Below are 19,740 nucleotides of genomic sequence, written 5' to 3'. Positions count from 1 at the left end.
TTCCTTTGCAAAGGAAAACCCAGGAAAATTGCCCCAATTTAATCCTCGTTTCGCTGAAAAGATGAAAGAAATAAGTATTAGTGTCAGTGGCATTGAGAAACAGCTGAAATCGTTAAAATTGAACAAAGCTCCAGGCCCTGATAGAAACCCTATCAGAGGAAGTTCACTCTTAGGAAAGATTTCAGTGTCAGAGAAATTGCTAAGGGAAAAACTTGATAATCCAATCAAAAAACAGAACAAATAACAAAATTTCACAGGTAAACAGTGAGCTAAATGGAGCAGACTAACAGGTAGCAAAATTAAATGATAAACTTGCAGAGTTGAATAGAAAACCAAGTAGTAAGATAGCAGAAAACTTCGTCAAAATCGTGCACCCACTTAATAGTGTAGGCAGAATTGGAATGCGGTGTGGGCTTCTAACGAAAATATACATTATTAGAGTATGGAAGAAAGAAACCATATTAGTTTACTTGCTCAATGGGATTACATGTAGAGCCGTGCGGGATTAGCCGAGCGGTCTAAGGCGCTGCAGTCATGGACTGTGCGGCTGGTCCCGGCGGAGGTTCGAGTCCTCCCTCGGGCGTGGGTGTGTGTGTTTGTCCTTAGGATAATTTAGGTTAAGTAGTGTGTAAGCTTAGGGACTGATGACCTTAGCAGTTAAGTCCCATAAGATCTCACACACATTTTTGATTACATGGTGAGGATTCCCAGGGAGCTAAGAGAACTCTAGTAGCCCCCAATCATCTCGAAGGTGAAGGCAAATGCCAAGGTTAAGCCATTTAGTATCTGTTCTAGGCAGTGGCTCAGAACAGAAGAGAGAGAGATTTTTCGGCTGTGGCTCCATCAGTCTCACAAGTCAGGTGGTCCTGCAGTATGATATGATCGGCAAAGCAACTTTGCTGATGAAAATTCAGTATATTTTGGCATGATCCAGATGACTGTTGCCATATCAGTGGAAAGCTGACAGATGAAAAGGTGGCCACTATGTAAAATTTAAATAACAAAAACTACTCACATTCATGGCCTGGGGGCAACTTGTACATCTACTCTGCTTTCCCCAAAAGAATTTACCAAGGGTGAATTGGACAGTATCAATGACGCCTTAAATCTAGTGGTAACAATATTTTAATTTCAATTAACAATTCAACTCTTGGACTGTGAGTATAATTGTTACATCACCGTGCAGCAACAACAGTTGGTGACACGAGACTGATGGCAGTGGCATTACAAAGTTAGCCAAAGCTGATTTCAGAGACAGTTTTATTGAGTATAAGCAGCTGAAACACTTGTATGACAAGAATTAGAACGAAAAGTGACATATATTTACAGGCTTTCTGATTAATAAAGGAAGTGAATGATTGACTTCTAGCATTATTAGAGGAGGTAATGGACGTGGTGTGATCTGTAATGGAAAAGGGCCTGTACGACTTTGAAAGGCCTTCTCCTCAGATTGAGGTCGTTTTTTTTAAGATGACATGGTGCACAATATCCAGCATTCTTACAGTGATTGGCTAACCACCAGGATGGCACAGTTTCATTGCCAACCTAATATTAAGGCAGTTTGTTTTACATGTAATCAGGAAGCACTGAAACATTTCCATATAAAATTTATTTTGAGGGGGTGATTATTATCTCATTTCAGTCACATAGGGGACCACTTCATATCTTATATCTGTATCAATATTCTACAATCCACCTTACAGCATGTGGCGAAGGGTACCCTGTATCACTACTAGTCATTTCCTAACCTGTTCCACTCGCAAATAGAACGAGGGAAAAATGACTGTCTATATGCTTTCCATGTGAACCCTAATTTCTGGTATCTTATCTTTGTGGCCCTTATGCTCAATGTATGTTGGAGGGCAACAAAATCATTCTGCATTCTAAATTTTCCCAATAGTGTTACTCAAAAAGAATGTATTCTTTCCTCCAGGGATTCCCATATGATTTCCCAAAGCATCTGCTTATCACTTGTATGTTGTTCAAATCTACCAGTAACAAATCTAGCAGCCCGCCTCTGAATTGTTTCAGAGTCTTCCTTTAATTCAACCTCGTATGGATCCCAAACATTTGAACAGTGCTAAAGAATACGACGCACTAGCATCCTGTACGCTGCCTCCTTCACAGATGGTAGCAGCTGTATGCTTCACACATAGATCTTTTCGCATGTGCACAAATCTCTACTAGCCTTTGCTTGTCATCATTTGCGTGTTCTCTTTTGAACAGAGTGTGCAACAACCTAACAACCTCTGCTTCCTCAGCATTTTCCAAAACTTGTTATTAAACCATGATGGGTCATTTCCATCCTTAATCCACTTACTAGGCACATAATTCGATGCCCATCTTACTGGAACTAAAAGATGTCAATTCACTGTCTAAGTAAGATGATAACAACTGCTTATCTGCTCTTTCTAGCAGAAACACTCTCCTAGCCTTCTTAACTGATTTATTAACTTTTGTAACCATAGTTGCTATAATGACATCGTGATCACTAATCTCTGTTTCTATACTGACATTGTCGATAAGGTGCAGCCTATTTGCAGCCATAAGATCTAAGATATTTCCGTTGCGTAGCCACGATATGGAGGCCTGGTGGCCAGTGGTGTGTGCAAGGTTGATGTCATCTCGTGATAGGCCCTAAAACTGCATTATTCTGCCCGGCAGGTATTAGCGGGAGGCCCAGGAGGAGCATTTACACAATGAAAAGGGTTACATGCAATAGGGGTTCTTTCCCTTTAGATTACATCACTTCCACAAGCGATGGAACAGTGCTAGTAATAAGTAGGCTCTAAACCAGACTTTTTCCTTGCAATTGATAGTTGAAACTAATTTTGGTCTAGAATCTTACAGTTATCTACAGGGGTGGGGCATGCTTCACCAGTTATTATAGTTGCCTGGTGGCTGGCACTCAAGTACAACTGGCTGACATGGTTTGCATAAGCATTTCTAATACTCTCTTCTGTACAAGAACCGTACAATAATGCCAAGCAGAACTGATGTGAGAGGAGTGGAAATGTTGCTACACCATGTCACAGTTAACATATGAGGCATATTTGGAAAGTAAGTACTGTTCTAGAAAAAAAAAAACTCATAAAAACATTCCTTTTTTCAAACCAAAATTCCTTTTTGCAACAAGGAGCAGTTTTTAAATTATTTTTATACATACTTTTAATGCCCTCTTCATATACAGCCACTGCTGAACACTGTTTTTTGCCTTGCCAGTACTGTCAAAGCGCCTTCCTACAAAATTACGTTTCAATTCAAGAACAAGTCGTCGTCAGAAGGTGCAAGATAGGGACTTTAGAGTGAGTGATCAAACTGCCTCCAAACGAACTGCTGAATAAGGTTTTGAGTGGCACCAGTAGAATAGGATTGTGCATTGTCATGAAGCAACACAAAGCCTTGACTGAATATTCCATGCCCTTTGTTTTGAACTGTGCACTGAAGTTTTCTCATTGTTTCACAGTACTGTACTGCACTGGCTGTTTCACTTCTGTGGAGGGAATCAAAAAACAGAATATGATACAAATAATGGTGTTCAGCACTTTTTTACTCCAAAACGGTACCTACTTTCTGGAGATCCTTCATAAATTTCTGCTGGTGTCAATCCTTAATGTGCAACATAGCACAATTCACACCAATTTCCCCTTTTTTCCCAGATTATGAGTTTATCCAAGGATTGTCATAAATAATCTTCATTAAAGTTAAGCTCCTGGGACCAACTGTTGCAGGAGTGCACCTTCAGAAGTAAGCTGGATAGATACAACAGAAACAGTTTCAAACTAATGTTAAAGTGGTTATCCATCTTGTGCTTATTAAAGTTTAATTAAAGAGAATTACACCATGTGTGTTTTGCTTTTATTTATAAAGCATATTAGGTGGTTATTCTGCAAATTGGATACCTACATTTGTACATTTTTGGTTGTTTAAGGTTAAAAACAGGGTTTGCTTACAAAGTTGGTGTGTGTGTTACTTACGGTGTTTCTTTACGTATTCTGCTTATTTCCTCCTTACTAGCAGCTGCTGACATTGAAAGACTTTAATTCACATATGCACTTGGCAGTTTTTGCCATTCTGCAGTATTTATTGTGCTGAATTATTATACTTCACTTTTGTAAACTGAACTGGAGTTCTGTGTGCTTCGTGCTTCTCATTCTGCACAGTAACAGTGTTTATGTCTGTTCGTTGGTTTTGTTCACGCTGTGAGTGTGTTGCCAACTTGTGAGACTCTGTGTGTGTGTGTGTGTGTGTGTGTGTGTGTGTGAGGGAGAGAGAGAGTGTAAGAGTGTAGATTTGTGAAATTGTCTTGTGTATTAGGTTCAGGTGTGAGTGGAGATGGGGGTGGGGGTGGGGAGGTGAGGATGATTGCAAGCTATTTCTCTTGGGGAGGGGGGGGGGGATAGGCCTGGATGGTGATTGGTGATTATAGGACAGAATTTGGGAGTAGATGGTAGTGATAAATGGAGCCTGTGGTTATGTATGTACATTTAATGGAATATTAAGTGGTCAGTCAGATGAAAGAGGGTCTGGTTTGCCAAGTTGGTCTGATCATTAATTAGTTGCTTCTTTCCAATTATGGTTTTTTGAGTAGTTTTATGCTCTTTGTTGTTATGATTTCCATGTCTGTGTGTGTGTTGGTAATTTTATGTTGGTGTTGGTGGAACTGTTCTGCAAAAACAGAATGATTTTTACTACACTTCTGTGCTCTTATTTGTTCTTTGTATCTGGTGTCAAATATCCTCCTGGTTTGACCTATGTATTCCATCACATGTATTGCATTTCAGTTGCTATATTCCCAACTTCTGATATAGATCAGTTTTTTATGTTGTTCTAGGGAAGTAATTCTAAATTGAGTTTTTGGCTACTTTTATGCCTTATGTTTCTTCTTCTTCTTCTTTTTCTTTTTAAAATATTGGATATGCTGTGTGTGTATTTGTGGTTGTATGTCACTATGTACCATCTTTTATTTGGTGTATTTCAAAAAAAAACTAGGCATAAAAATAGACCACAAATCATGGATAACCAATAATAACTGATTTAAATAGCTGCTGCAAAAGATGGCCATGCAAACAAGCATATAATGTTAAAATGCTATTCCAGATTAACAGATACATTTTAGGTGGAAGTGGTAATATCACATTGGGAGCTATAAAATAGAACCACTACTGGCCAAAGATACCAGGGTACAGCTATTTTAGACTAGGGTAATTGGCATTTATAAACCAGGATTCTTACAAGGTAGGATTCAATTTCCCATATTACTAGCTGGTGTAGAATGAAGTAAAATACAATATCACATCTACCATATATCTGACTGAAAATTACAACAACCAATTTGGCACTAAGCACAGGGCAGGATCAGGTTAAGAGATGGTTTGTGGAGGATTGCGATCGCATTTGGAAGGAATGAGTATCGAACAGGTTGAGGATTGGTGATTTTCTATCCAAACCAGAGCATCAAAGTCAATCTTTGTCTTGTGCTGTTCATTAGGTTCCTGTAATGGCACTGGACCGGAAACATAGGTTCCATGGAAAGGGTAAGATAAGAATATGAGACTGGCTGCTTCTTTAATTTGGTTCTGATATTCTATAGGTGAATACTTGGTAAAGTATTAAAGATTTTGCACTGAAAATCAGAAACAACAGCAGACGTCTTAAATACTTTTTCTAGGATCACGTGCAGAGACTGATAGCTGAAAACAAGTACATAAATTCATAATGATGACACAAATGTGTGTGGTGAAACATGTGCCAGGATATTCATTTTTCATGGACACTGTTGTGGAGGTGTACAGGCATTTGAAACGAGGCAGCCACAGTTATACAGTGCTGAGAGAGAGATGATTTAAGCATCAGCTGTATATTGGACAGGCACATTTGGAAAAGGTTCATCCTCACAATAGAATTTTGAAGGGAGAAGGCAGTCAACACAGCAGGAAGGGAGACACGATGTCTCATTGTCAGTGATCTTGGCTGGAAAAAGCAGAGATAGTGAACTGGTATTGCTGGGAATATTTAGCCAGGGACTATTCTCCATCAGCAGAAGAAGAAGAAAAAGCAAAGGATAGCACAGGTAGCTCAGCAGTACAATAAGAATTAGAAAGGGGCGGACATAAATAAACCAAGTAACAACTGACAGCAGTGATGCATTATTCATTCATGATGCAGATTGGCGGAATGGACAACTGGGGTCATACCTCTTTGGTAGCAGAAAGAAATGAGTTAGGTACCCAGAATACATCAAAACTAGTTCTCTCTGTCATGGGTGTGATACCATCTCTCTGACTGTCCATTCGCTAGACCAACTGTTCCCAACCGTTTTTGACCAGGGATCACTTTGATTTCTTCATTCTTAGAAGGGACCACAAGGTACAAGAAAAATAAACTGTGTCAATCTAAAGATAAACTTTAATCAAAACTTTTAACATCTTAGTAAAACAAAAGTAGCATGCATTTACAGCAATGTTATAATAGAAAACATGGAATTTTTCATAGAAAATTTAATTTGTAAATAATAGATTTCAGCTATCAGTTGTCCTTTTTAAATTTTATTGGCAGATCTAGATGTCAGCTAGAAACTATATCTGCCAATAAAATTTAAAAAGGATGACTGATATCTGAAATCTATTATTTACAAGTCAATATAACAGTCGCTGAGTGCAACAGCCTTCTGAATGGAAGGTAACCTGAGAAAATATAATTCCATTTGTTTCAATGTCATTTCTGAGCTTGCATCTTGTGTACAAGTTCGGTAATCCTGGGGCTAATATTATTGGTCAAAGTTACATGCATATCAGCACTTACTTTCAAATGATTCCTGGGCTTGTTTTCTTAATTACCAGCAAAGCAGAAAACCCTTGTTCACACAAATAAGTTGTGGAGAAAAGCAGAAGATACCATAAAGTGATATCTCAAATTTTAGTTTTTGCAATTGTTTTTTTACACCAAAATTGCTCATGGAAATCAGATTCAAACGTGTTCTTACAGCTCCTGTCATTCTGCAGTTCACTGAGTTCTTACTGGATTTATTTTGCAACTTTTCCAGTATTAGTGCTAAAAGGGGTGCGAATCAGTTTTTGGCCAATTTTAGCTTCTGTTTTATTTTGTTCTGGGAAGTAATGATTTAATTCATCAGAAAACATTTGAAGACGACCCTTTACATTTTCTTATATGTTTGCCCTAATTGCGTCACAGTTTTTATCATGAACAAGTGCTTTTAACATCACAGAGGTAGAATAATTGTTTTTGCCAGTTAAACCTATCGACAATTGAAGGTTGCAAATAAAAGCACGAAGTTTATCTTCAAAGATAAATACACAGTGTGGGAGAGAAATGGGCTGTTTTAATTAGCCTCTGGAAGTAGAATGGTATATTGGTAACACTGAAATGTTTTCCGTTTGCTGAGATGGGGCACTGCAGTGGACATGAATGTACTGTGGCTGTGAATGCCTTTTACAAAAATTGTGACTGTGTTGTTGCTGCTTGATGGGAATACCATTATCATTTCAGTCTTAGATGGAATGATCCTGTACCATGAGCACATGTAGTCAGTTACGGATGACAAACTTTGAAGCAACAAGATGTGTACTTACGATGAAATCGCCAGTAAGGCTCAGAAATTGTCAAACAAAGGAACAAATAGAGATGGTTCAAAACATAATCAACAGTCCAAAGCGTTCTGTGAGATAAACTGCAGTAGTAGTGGGAATGTCCAGTTGTAGTGTTCATAGAATTTTATGAAATGATTTAAAGTTGCAATTATACATGATAAAGGTTGTGCAACAGTTAAATGAAAAAGATTATGAAAAGCAAATGACTCCATCTGTTGAACTGTGGACTAAAATTAGAGACAATGAAGACTTCTTAAAATTTCTGTGGTTGTATGACAAGGTACATTTTCATCCCAGTGGTTATGTCAACAAACAAAACAGTATTTACTGGTGCAAGAATAATACTCACAAATTCCATCAATGCCCCTTACAGAGCCAGAAAGTCGCTATGTGGTGCTCTGTCTCTCCAATGGGCAGAATTGGCCATTTCTTTTTTGAGAATGAACATAGATGAGCAATCACAGTCACATCTCAACAGTATGCTATCATGATTGACACATTCCTTGCACCCGAACTTGTGTCATGTGCACAAATTTCAATGGCAACACAGCAGAGATTGTTTGATAACATCATCATTTCAAGGAATGGGAACATTTTGTGGCCTCCCAGATCTTCTGACTTATCAGTCTGTGATTACTTCCTTTGGGAGTGCTTGGAACACAGGGTGTATGGTAGTGAGTGAAGTGGCAATACAATTCATTGCTGTAATTGAAAATGCTTTACATCAAAACCCTCGGCTTGTTTTGCTGTATCCAAATTGGCCCATTTTTTGGCCATGCCTTTTATATTTGTAGTGCCTTCTAAAGGTCTGTTTGCAGAATCTTGCAACTGCAAGTTCGACTTATTCTAGTGTATGAAGATATCCACAAGATAAGCCAAATGCATCCGAGATGTCAGATCAGATAACTACTCTAGTGAGTCTTCCAACTTTTTCTTACTTAGAAACAACTCATCCTCTCCTCTGAGTTTGTATGATCTTCCCAGCATGTTAACTGTTGAAAACTTCTAAATTCTATGTGAAAGAGAAAGGTCTCATGATCAGATTTTTTTTTTTTTTTTTTTTTTTTTTTTTTTTTAATAAAGATGTGTATTTAAAGTGCTGTTTTGTTAACATTTACTGCAGATATGGAAAATTGCATTGTATTATTAAACCATTCAAAAAGAGGTCTTGAAAGGTAATGCCTGGCAATGAATGGTATGGAGTTGGTGCATAAGTTTATAGCATTTTACCATAAGTTTAATAAATGACACAGAAACACATAAGAGACTTTGGTCATCAATAATATGTTCTCATTCATTATTTACAATAGTCTGTCAATGCTGTGGTAACTTTCCAATTATGAAACTGTACAAATCACCTGCTTTCAAGGTGAAGAACACATTGAGCCATGTTTGGAGTGCAATTTCATCTGCAAAGGAAGTTCCTCGAATGTTGTTCAATAGAAAATGGAAAGGTGAAAATCTGAGGGGGCAAGATCAAGTGAATAAGATGGGTGTAGAATGACTTCCCAACTCAACTCCTGTACAGCATTTTTTTTAGTCAGTCTAGCAGAATGAGGGCAGGCATTACTGTGGAGTAACATCACTTCACGCAGTCTTCCTGGATGCTGTACTTGGATCGAATCTGCAAGACCCCTCAGCTGTTGACAACAAATGTCAGCAGTGATGGTTAAACCTCAGGGATGCAATTTGTAGTACATCTCCCCATCGCTGTTCCACCAGATGCATAACATTATCTTTTGTGGATATGGCCACCTGCTGATTTTCGTTATTTTGGCTTAGAGCATATGGCACCCATACACCTGAGTCTTGAACCTTCCCCATTGCATGCAAATGTCACACAATGGTGGAATGACCACAGTTTATTACATCTGCCAGTTCTTGAGTACACTGATGTGGATCATTGTGGGTTAATACATTTAAATGATCTTCATCAAATCTCAAAGGTCTTCCTGAATGTGGGATCACTAATATCAAAATTATCTTCCTTAAAATGATAATACCACTTTGTTTCCATGGTCTGTGCAATGACACTATCCTCATACATTGTGCAAATGTTTCTGTCTGATTTCACTGCTGTCACCTCTGTAGTGAATTCAGACAAAAGAATGTGTCAGAAATGTTCCTATTTATCCACTTGGCAATCCTTTTTTAGCGTCCACAGGTGCACTCACTATCTCCAAATGATAATATGTAAACTCAAATAGCAATAAATAAAAAATGACAGTCGCTAAATAAACCCATAGCAACTGGAATACTAACATGCAAAACAAAAACACTACAAACTTTTGCACCAACCTAATACAATGTGTTGTTAATGCTGAATGATTCTTCTGTTCTATTAACGTCACTAGACTGGAGCGTGATCCTAATACAGCTGAGGTGTCATATGTATGGACACCAATGAACTTTTCCCACATAATGTTAAGTTTCTGAAACAATTCTGTTATTATTTTAATAACATCCATACATGTTGTCATCATCTGAAATGCAGGCGAATATGAGTAACTGATGATGAAGGTTCCTTGGGTCTCCAGCCTGACTAAGAGAGTTATCTACTGATGACAGACTTGTAAGAGACAAGCAGCATTTGAATGATCAGAGAAAATATCAAGTACTGTGTATTGAAAACATCATAAGATGATGTTATATCTAAAAATAAAGATGATGTGACTTACCAAACGAAAGCACTGGCAGGTCGATAGACACACAAACAAACACAAACATACACACAAAATTCAAGCTTTCGCAACCCACGGTTGCTCCGTCAGGAAAGAGGGAAGGAGAGGGAAAGATGAAAGGATGTGGGTTTTAAGGGAGAGGGTAAGGAGTCATTCCAATCCCGGGAGCGGAAAGACTTACCTTAGGGGGAAAAAAGGACAGGTATACACTCGCGCACACACACACACACACACACATATCCATCCACACATATACAGACATAAGCAGACATTGAAATGTCAAGCAGACAAGCAGACATTGAAATGTCTGCTTGTGTGTGTGTGTGTGTGTGTGTGTGTGTGTGTGTGTGCGCGCGCGCGCGCGCGCGCGCGAGTGTATACCTGTCCATTTTTCCCCCTAAGGTAAGTCTTTCCGCTCCCAGGATTGGAATGACTCCTTACCCTCTCCCTTAAAACCCACATCCTTTCATCTTTCCCTCTCCTTCCCTCTTTCCTGACGAATTTTGTGTGTATGTTTGTGTTTGTTTGTGTGTCTATCGACCTGCCAGCGCTTTCGTTTGGTAAGTCACATCATCTTTGTTTTTAGATATATTTTCCCACGTGGATTGTTTCCCTCTATTATATCCATATCATTAATAAGATGATATTAGACGCATCCTAACGGCAAAAGTAAAATCTTAAAGGATTTACAGTGGTACATGTGCACAAGTTATAAATGTTATAATGAATCTTGATGTGAGTATACATAAATTGTACCGTATATGAACCCAACATATCAGCAACACATACATATAAGATTATGTATGCTTAGATTAAATCAAATGATGGTGAACTGTAGTGCTTATTTTGTATAAGTTACGTAAAACTATATATGTTTTGACAAAACAGACATCAAGAGGGACTAATCAACTATCAAACTCTTGGCATGTTCTGTAAAAAGATTACATTTACATGTGTTATAGCGAATGACGGTGTGGGTGCTTACAATGAGTCAAACATTTTTGGTTCATTTGTAGCAGTGAGGAAAGCTAGACTTTGCTACAAGGAACCACATAAGGTGAAAACATTTATGGATTTATCTGAAATTTTGTGAGATCCCGAAGTGATGCTGAATGTACGGGCTGCCCTTGGTCACTGGAATATGTGACGTGCGTCACGGTTTCAGTATCACAGGTCAGAAATGACAGGCCTTTTCCTTGCAGCATGTGAAACTCGCCTGTGCACACTATTCTATGAACATTTTGATGATACGAAATTTATCGTTCTGTGAAAACAGACTGTACTGCCCAGCCATGTTGCACCAACGGACTTAACCCTCCCGTTACCAAGCTTTTTCACACCTCTATTTTACCAAGCGGGGTATTTGGACTATCCCAAAAGAGTTTTGTATTTTATTGTAATATTTGTTCTCAGATTTCATTATTTCCATTGAATGAGTTTATATGGTATTGAAAAACAGCTTTTCAGGTTATTAGAAGTATTTAATCAGATCACAGATACAAATTACAATTTTTTTTATGTCTTTCACTAAATTCAGTACTCAACGAACAGAAAATAATCTATGTACCTGTATTCTCTTTTCATTTTGTCCCCATTATCTACAGCACCTTTGGTTTTGTTGTAGTGCAGTTTGTGTTCACTTTCTTCACCACTCACTTGTCTCTCATTACGCTGAGTAGAGAGTAGCATAGGAAACTAGTGTCAAGTCATTTGTGAAACCAAACATTGAAGGGTGAACTTCTCTCTTTCTGTCTGGCAAGAATTCCATCGGAATCTCTTTCTTATTGAAACGCAAGGTACCAACCAATGTCGTGTTTCATTTTAGTAGTTCAGCAGCCAATGGAAAACTGGTGAAAAAATTTTCAGTTGTTACACCATGACCGTTATTCGGAAATGGTTCCATCAGATCCAAAACAACTCTCTGTCCTTGATTCACTTCCCGAGTGTTGTCCACCATTCCTGTGTAAATTGGGATCCGTAATAAGTAAGATGTCTTCACATCAGCACAAACCCAAATTTTAATGCCATACTTGCTCTTCATATAAACCCTAAAAGGGCAGTTTCCTCGGTATGTTACTAATCGTTCATCAATAGTCACATGTTCATGAGGATAGAAGTTCTTGCACAAGATAGATTGAAATTTTTCGAACACTACCCTGATGGCTTGTAGCTTGTCCTTGGTTTCTTCAACTCTCTATGCTTTTGTGTCTCTGCTGCCAAATTGCAAGAATTTCAGTATAGACAAAAATCGGTTTCTTGACATGGCAGCAGAAAAGAATGGTTGCCGAAAGGCAACATTACCTCCCCACAGATCGGAAGCACTTGTGCAATGTCCACGAGTTCAACCAGCTCCTATTAGAATTGCTAATACAGCATACACTTTAGTTGCATTTATATCTCTCCATATCATTTTGTCCGAAGAATGAGCTGCACTCCACAAAGAAATTACTCGTTTGGCTACCCGGTTTTTCTTCTACAATGATACTCATGATTTCCGGTGAGATAAATAACAAAAATGACTCTGTTATTGTTTTGATTGTTTTTCCATCATTCACTGTGCCAGGTGTTACATTCAAAATGTTGCGACGTCGACGCCACCCTTGTCTTGGTGGTTCACTAGAAAATTGTAGTCCACTTCTAGGAACAAACAAATCTCCAGTGTCTTCGTCTTCTTCTTCTTCTTCTTCTTCTTCTTATTCTTATTCTTCACGTGAATGTGTAGTGTCTTCTGATATTTCATCATCAGCTTCATCTGATGCTATGTCACGAGTTTCCATATGTTCATTCAGTTTATTATCAATGTCCCATTCATTTTCATCATCACTGACATCAGAATTGTATAGAATTTCCATGGTCTCTTCGCTAGAAAGTCCTTTGGACATCCTTACTTGCAAATGAAATACCGACTCGTGTAATGCCAGCTCAACAGTGAATGTCAAATTCATCTCAACAATAGTAACCAGCAACAACAACAAACATTGGATCTATGGCAAAACTCAACAAAGAAGATGAATGACAGATATATTTCCCAAAATCTTTTTTCTCTGCAAATAAGAAAATAAGACGTTTCATACTAAGTGGGGTAGTCTCACAATCCCACCAATAAATTACTTGAATAACAATGATAAAGCCACAAAAATTAGACAGTTGCGAGTGTGTATTCAACATCAATCATTTTAGTACAAAGTCACGAAACCACAGGCATGTGGCTCTTCAGACAACATTATTATAGGGAAAAAAATCAACCTGGGGTAGTCAGAATACCCCGCTTGGTAATGCGAGGGTTAACAAGGTATGCTCAAAATGTGTGAGTGTGGCCTTGCAAGAGGCATATAGCAGTTACTCCGCAATAATGGAGCAATGGACTAACACTGTTGCTAACACTAACTCTGTTGCAGCATGGGCTTCAAAAATTAAACTTTCAGAATACGTAAATAAAAATGTAAAATAAGAGTTCTGACATGTCTACTGAATACATTAAAATAAGATTGGCTAAAGATACAATATAAATTAAAACTGAAAATAAATTTTAATATGTTATGATTGTATCTACAAACTATCCTGCTGGAAGAACATCCACAACTGTGCATTATACCAGAGGTTGAAAATATTGCTTCAGTTGTAAATGACCGGTTTCAGGCTCTTATAAGTCCATCTTCAGGTGTCATAACTTGGTGCTGTGGCCCCCGAGTGCCAAAGTGGACGTGTACTAGGCGCGGTGTGCTACCTATGAGCGCAGAACAGTGAATCCTCCCTAGTGTGGACGAACCCTTTGAATTCGAAACTCTATTACAGCACACTGTTTCTCATGCACTGATATAGTTACATTTACACACCACCATGTCACACACAACAATTTGGAGCCCTCTAGTGGCAGAGGACTGTAAATATGTAGACATGAAGAATTAAGTGGTAGAATGTTAATAACATTTGTTTTATTTGAAAAGTTTTAAGAGTTCTCACATAAAATATTTGTGAGGCATCACTTTTCAGCACACCCTCATAGTTTTATTCATCCTCTCAAAGGGCCCGTACAAAAGAAGACACTTTGTTTCAATTTCCTCTATCATTGCCCCTCTGATATCACATTTCCTTTTGCAGTGTCAATTCACACATGATCCATTTTAGTGCTGCCAATGTTCATCATTTAAAAGTGCACTAACAATGCTGGTAATATTGCCTATCATTCTCCCAAGTCTCTACCTACATGCTTTTGCTTTTGTACAAGTCTGATAGGTTACTTTATAATTATCAAGATAATATTTTTACAATTCATCTTCAGTTTGTCTTCTTACAGAGTGTTGCAATAGGTTCATAACTATATTAAAAACTAGCTGTTCTCCTTAGTTTTAGCAACTCACCTTCAAATACCTGAAGCAACTTGTTTTCAGACAACAGTTTGAACTGAGCATTCACAGTGTGCCATGTAACTAAAGCCTCAGCAGAAGAACGCAGCTGTGCTGAAATGGAGCTACTGACATTTAGGGCTGGGCTGCCAACACCACGGATGGGACCAACTAGGACTGCAACCTGGCTCACCTCTGGGCAATACTGTATTGCCTTAGAAATAAAAAGGACAGAATATTACATGATAAAACAGGGCAGCAATAAGAACTGATAAAACTTATGGACAAAATTCTTTTTTTACACTTGCAATGAAAAAAATGTTATTTCTATTTAACAACTAATGAATAACCTTTCTCTACAGAAAAATTAGTAGTTTTGTTAAAGACACTATTACCAATGATAAATTGCAAAGAAATTATAAGATATGAGCATTTCAATAACAACTCCACATAATGTCATCCTTTCCCTTCTATGAAAAATTGAATTATTTTTTCACTATTGTTCCCCTTCTCTTGTAGCAACTTCTTTCATTCTATTTTGAATTTTTACTTGGATGTGTGTGCAAGATTCACCTTATAACTTAATCTGTGACTCTCTCGATCCAGATTGGATAAAGTCATCAATCAAGCTATTATGGACACATTTTTCTGGTCTTATTCAGTCCTACAATCCAGTTATAGTTATATTGGTCCCAGCACACAGCTTTAACATAGCAATACCTTTAACAACTGAAATACCTGATTGCATATGGTACACACGTTACTACTTTTAAACAAATAAATCTGGTTTTAAGCTGCTCAATAAATCTTTTAACACTAGCAGAAAGGTAGCTATGTTCTCCTATAATACATTATTTTCTGTCATGATGCTCTTCACTTCAGTATCACCACATATTCCAACACACCAGTAGTTTCTAAAGATCAATATCAATAATACCTTGGCATGTACCACCACTTTTATTATAATGAAGACTTTTGGATTTTTAATGCAGGACAAGTGACAGGTGCTAAATCAGTGGTTCACATCAACTGTTATTAATATATTCAACATGTCATTGTCTTTAAGACTAGGAAGAACTTCTTACAAAAGCTTTAATTTGCTAAACCCCAAAATGGTGAAGCCAAGGAACTTACTCACAGTAGAAACATCCTGTCCAGTTGTCATGGCACTGGCAGTACTCACCAGACCATAGCTCAGGAAAAAAAGGCAAACTAAACCTGTGAATAGCTAATTCTGGTTTAACCGTATGTGCAGTTCATGTTTGATACCAACCATGTGGTATTCCAAATGTAACTTTTGGCTTGTTGGTGTAAGGTAAGCTCAGCTACTTAGCTGCATTGCGTGCTGTTCAGCAGAACGCAACTGATATCAACGCCTCATGTGTTGCTCTGTATTATAGATCATCTACTCCGCCCCCTCAAAAACAGGTCCTATAAACTGAGCTGATGCAGTTACACTTCCAGCAAATCCCAAAAATCTCTTTCCCTGATTCTTCACTAGATCCTGCCTTAGTCATAATTCCACCCCCTTATTTCTCTATAGCCTGCAACAGAACAATTCCATTTCTTGTCAGTGTATTTCCATTCCTCCCTCTTGGATTCATAGCTTGCTGATCTTCCATACCTTCACTTTATTAATTAGATATAGTTATCTTTCATTATTATTTTATGTTCATTAGTTTCGTTTTCTTCATCTGTTTCCCTCTACCTCTCATGCGTTCATATTTTTTTTAACTGGTTGCTTCAGTCTGTCATCTTGATTTTACTGTATGTAAGACTGTACCTGTCTTCAGTCACCTAGTTAGCTAATTGTCTGCCCCTGTATTCCTCACTGTCATCCTGCTCCACCTTTCTTTCCCAACTCAGTGCATTTGTATTCATTAATTTTCTGCTCGGAAAAAGTAGGATGATGAAGAGAAGCTACTATATTTCACTCAACACTTTGCTTTAATGAAGAGAAGGGATCAGTTGGTTCTTTTAGTTATTGTTTATATTGAATAATCATTCTTCCTTTTACTTCGTGTTCATTTTCCTTACCTCTTGCCCACATTTTATTTTTCATTGTTCTGCCATTCTTTAGCTTAGTCATCTCTCTGCACTCTGCAGTTTATTTTTATCTCTTACATCTGACAGCTGCTTAAAGAACATTGTTAGTTTTTCAGAATATGAAGGAAAAGAGGAAAGATGTAACACAAAAAAATACAGTAATCAAGTTTTTCACAAGCCCATTCAAACTTAACTCCACAACACAGGAAGATGAATAAATGACAATTAAAAGCAGTCAAAATACACTCCTTAAAAAGATCTTACTATCTGCGTACATAATTTGATAATCTATGTCTTTGTCACTATCTACAACAGGCAAAAAGCCGGGGAAGATTATGCCTAATTGGTTCTCCATCATTGCACTATTTTCACAAATAAATCATATCTACAATTAAACATCTCATAAAATTTATGCAGTAAACAGCTTGTAACCAACAACATGGACAAGAAAATATAGTACAAATACACTATTCTACAAACTTCAAAAAAGTTTTGCATCACCCCCGTTCCCAGAAATCCTGAAGATAGGCGTTGACTGTGGGTATTGTATCACAAACACAGTCCCTTTGACTGTTCAGAGATGTCACTAAACCCACCCAAACCTGTAAACAACCATATACGAGCAGTGCCTATTAGACAGAGAGGGTCCAACAGCTGATCAGTTCCAGTCATTCCACCAAGAAGGAGATACACGGCTCATGTTGTCTATAGTTTAACCAAGCCTAGACAGTCAATACTGTGATTCGATCGCATCCAGGAAGGGCTCTCAACAAGGGGAGTGTCCAGGCAACTCGGAGTGAACCAAAGCAATGTTGTTCAGACATGGAGGAGATACAGAGAGACAGGAACTGTTGATGACATGCCTCGCTCAGGTCACCCAAGGGCTACTACTGCAGTGGACAACTGCTACCTATGGATTATGGCTTGGAGGAACCCTGACAACACCACCATGTTGAATAATGCTTTTCGTGCAGCCACAGGACGCCGTGTTACAAGTCAAACTGAGCACAATAGGTTGCATGATGCACAACTTTACTCCCGATGTCTACGGCAAGGCCCACCTTTGCATCCACGACACCATGGAGGTACGGATGGGCCAAACAACATGCCAAATTGACTGCTCAGGATTGGCATCATGTTCTCTTTACCAATGAGTGTCGCATATGCCTTCAACCAAACAATCATCGGAGACGTATTTGGAAACAACCCAGTCAGGCTGAATGCCTTAGACACACTGTCCAGCGAGTGCAGCTAGGTGGAGGTTCCCTGCTGTTTTGGGGTGGCATTTTGTGAGGCAGACGTATGCCACTGGTGGTCATGGAAGGCGCAGTAACGGCGGATCGGTAGTGCAACTATATTGGCAATATATTGGCGAGGCATTTGTCTTCATGGACAACAATTTGCATCCCCCTCGTGCACATCTTGTGAATGACTTCCTTGAGGATAATGACATTGTTTGACTAGAGTGGCCAGAATGTTCTCCAGACATGAACCCTATCAAATATGCCTGGGATGGATTGAAAAGGATTGTTTACAGACAACGTGACCCACCCACCACTCTGAGGGATCTATGTTGTATCGCCGTTAAGGAGTGGGACAATCTGGGCCAACACTGCCTTGATGAACTTGGAACTGAGGTGATGCAAAACGTTTCTGATGTGTGTATATGACAGTAGAAGATAACTGCAGGTCAAATATCTGTGTTAGTTTAATTAAAGTATCTTAGAAAATGAGTAAGAAATAAAATTAACAGGGTGTTCTGAAATGCTACTCAAATCTTACCATTGCTTGCAAATTTTTTTCTCTTCCTTCTGGATTAAGCAACCAGTCAGCAATCTTTGGATCACAAGTCAGGCCTTGAAGTGGTATACCAAGGCAGTTATACAAAGCTTTGTACATTTCTTTCCCATCAAACACACTTACTGATTTCTGGCAAGTGGAATTTGTGAGCATTTCTTTAAGCAGCAGAATCCTTTCTTGTACAGGAATGGCATCAGAGCTGTTACCTAAGAGGTGGAATATATTTAAAGAGGGTTGGTGATTAACCACAACTAAAAAGTACTAAGATTAATTTGTAATTGCAGGGCCATGATTTTACTGGAGAATAGATATAAAGGAGATAAATGTCTTTTGTGTTCAATTGCATTGTTTCATTTGATTTATTTTCATTACATGGAGACTGTGTTGTGTACCTAACATTTCATACTATCTAAATGTACATGGTGTTGTTGATAAAAGGGAATAATTAGAAAAAATAAAGCGACATTTAAAATTTTATTTCAAGTTTAAAATGTGTTGTGCAGGATTGCAAAGGCACTAAACATCAGTTTAAAAAATCATACTGGTCAAATGCTGTGCCTTTTGCTGCATGCATTCCGTGTGTCATTACTGTAGGTTTCAAACAGTGGGAGAAAAGTTTCACATGGAATGTTGGTATTTCTTCTTCAATATCTGTCTTGATCTGAGCTAGGGTCCTTGGCTTAGTCCAGTCCACTGCGCCCTTCAGATACCTTCATAAAAGGAAGGCACAGACAAAGGGGCCTAAGGACCAAGGCAACAGTGTTAGCAACCCCAAACAAACACTGTACTACTGCCGTAGACTGGTGATGTGAAAGATGCCTTGATCCCATTGAAACCATTCATCTTGAATGTCAGTATTTAGAAATGTAGGGATCTTCAAGCTGAAAAAATCTCTGACATGTTCAGATAATGTTTAGATGTCACAGCGACAGTGGCACCTCAGTCATCACCAAAGAGGTAGGAGCCCATCATCCCACAATATATCAGTGCAATCCATAGAAGTACTTTGTAATAAATGCTTGTGAAACTGAGTAGGGTTACCTTGAACCCAGAAATGAAAGTTCCACTTGTTCACAGAACCATCTCAACGATAATGGGGTTCATCAGACATTCATTGTTTTTGAAAGAAGTTTGTACCTTTACTGACTGCAGTGAACAACTGTTCACAAATTTGCAGGTGCAGAACATAGTCATTAAGTCTGAAGTTTGTTCAGATGAAAGTCAAGCTGATGAAATATATTTTGAATGCTTCAACAT

The 19,740-nt window shown here is 38.3% G+C and overlaps 1 protein-coding gene across 1 annotated transcript in view; it reads right to left on the bottom strand.

The window, feature by feature from the left end:
- The window catches only part of LOC126167349 (DNA polymerase theta-like), a 303,097-nt gene that overhangs the window by 33,964 nt on the left and 249,393 nt on the right, over nt 1-19,740 (bottom strand). Inside the window, exons 19-20 of the mRNA XM_049920469.1 lie at nt 18,466-18,689; nt 14,653-14,851 (exon numbers count right to left, since the gene is read on the bottom strand). Coding sequence (XP_049776426.1) covers nt 14,653-14,851; nt 18,466-18,689 — 423 coding nt within the window. The remainder of the gene's footprint in view (nt 1-14,652; nt 14,852-18,465; nt 18,690-19,740) is intronic.

This window comes from Schistocerca cancellata, chromosome 1 (assembly GCF_023864275.1).
Source record: "Schistocerca cancellata isolate TAMUIC-IGC-003103 chromosome 1, iqSchCanc2.1, whole genome shotgun sequence".
Lineage (NCBI taxonomy): Eukaryota > Metazoa > Arthropoda > Insecta > Orthoptera > Acrididae > Schistocerca > Schistocerca cancellata.
The sequence above is the reverse complement of the archived record's forward strand: the minus strand, read 5'-3'. Positions and strand labels throughout refer to the sequence as shown.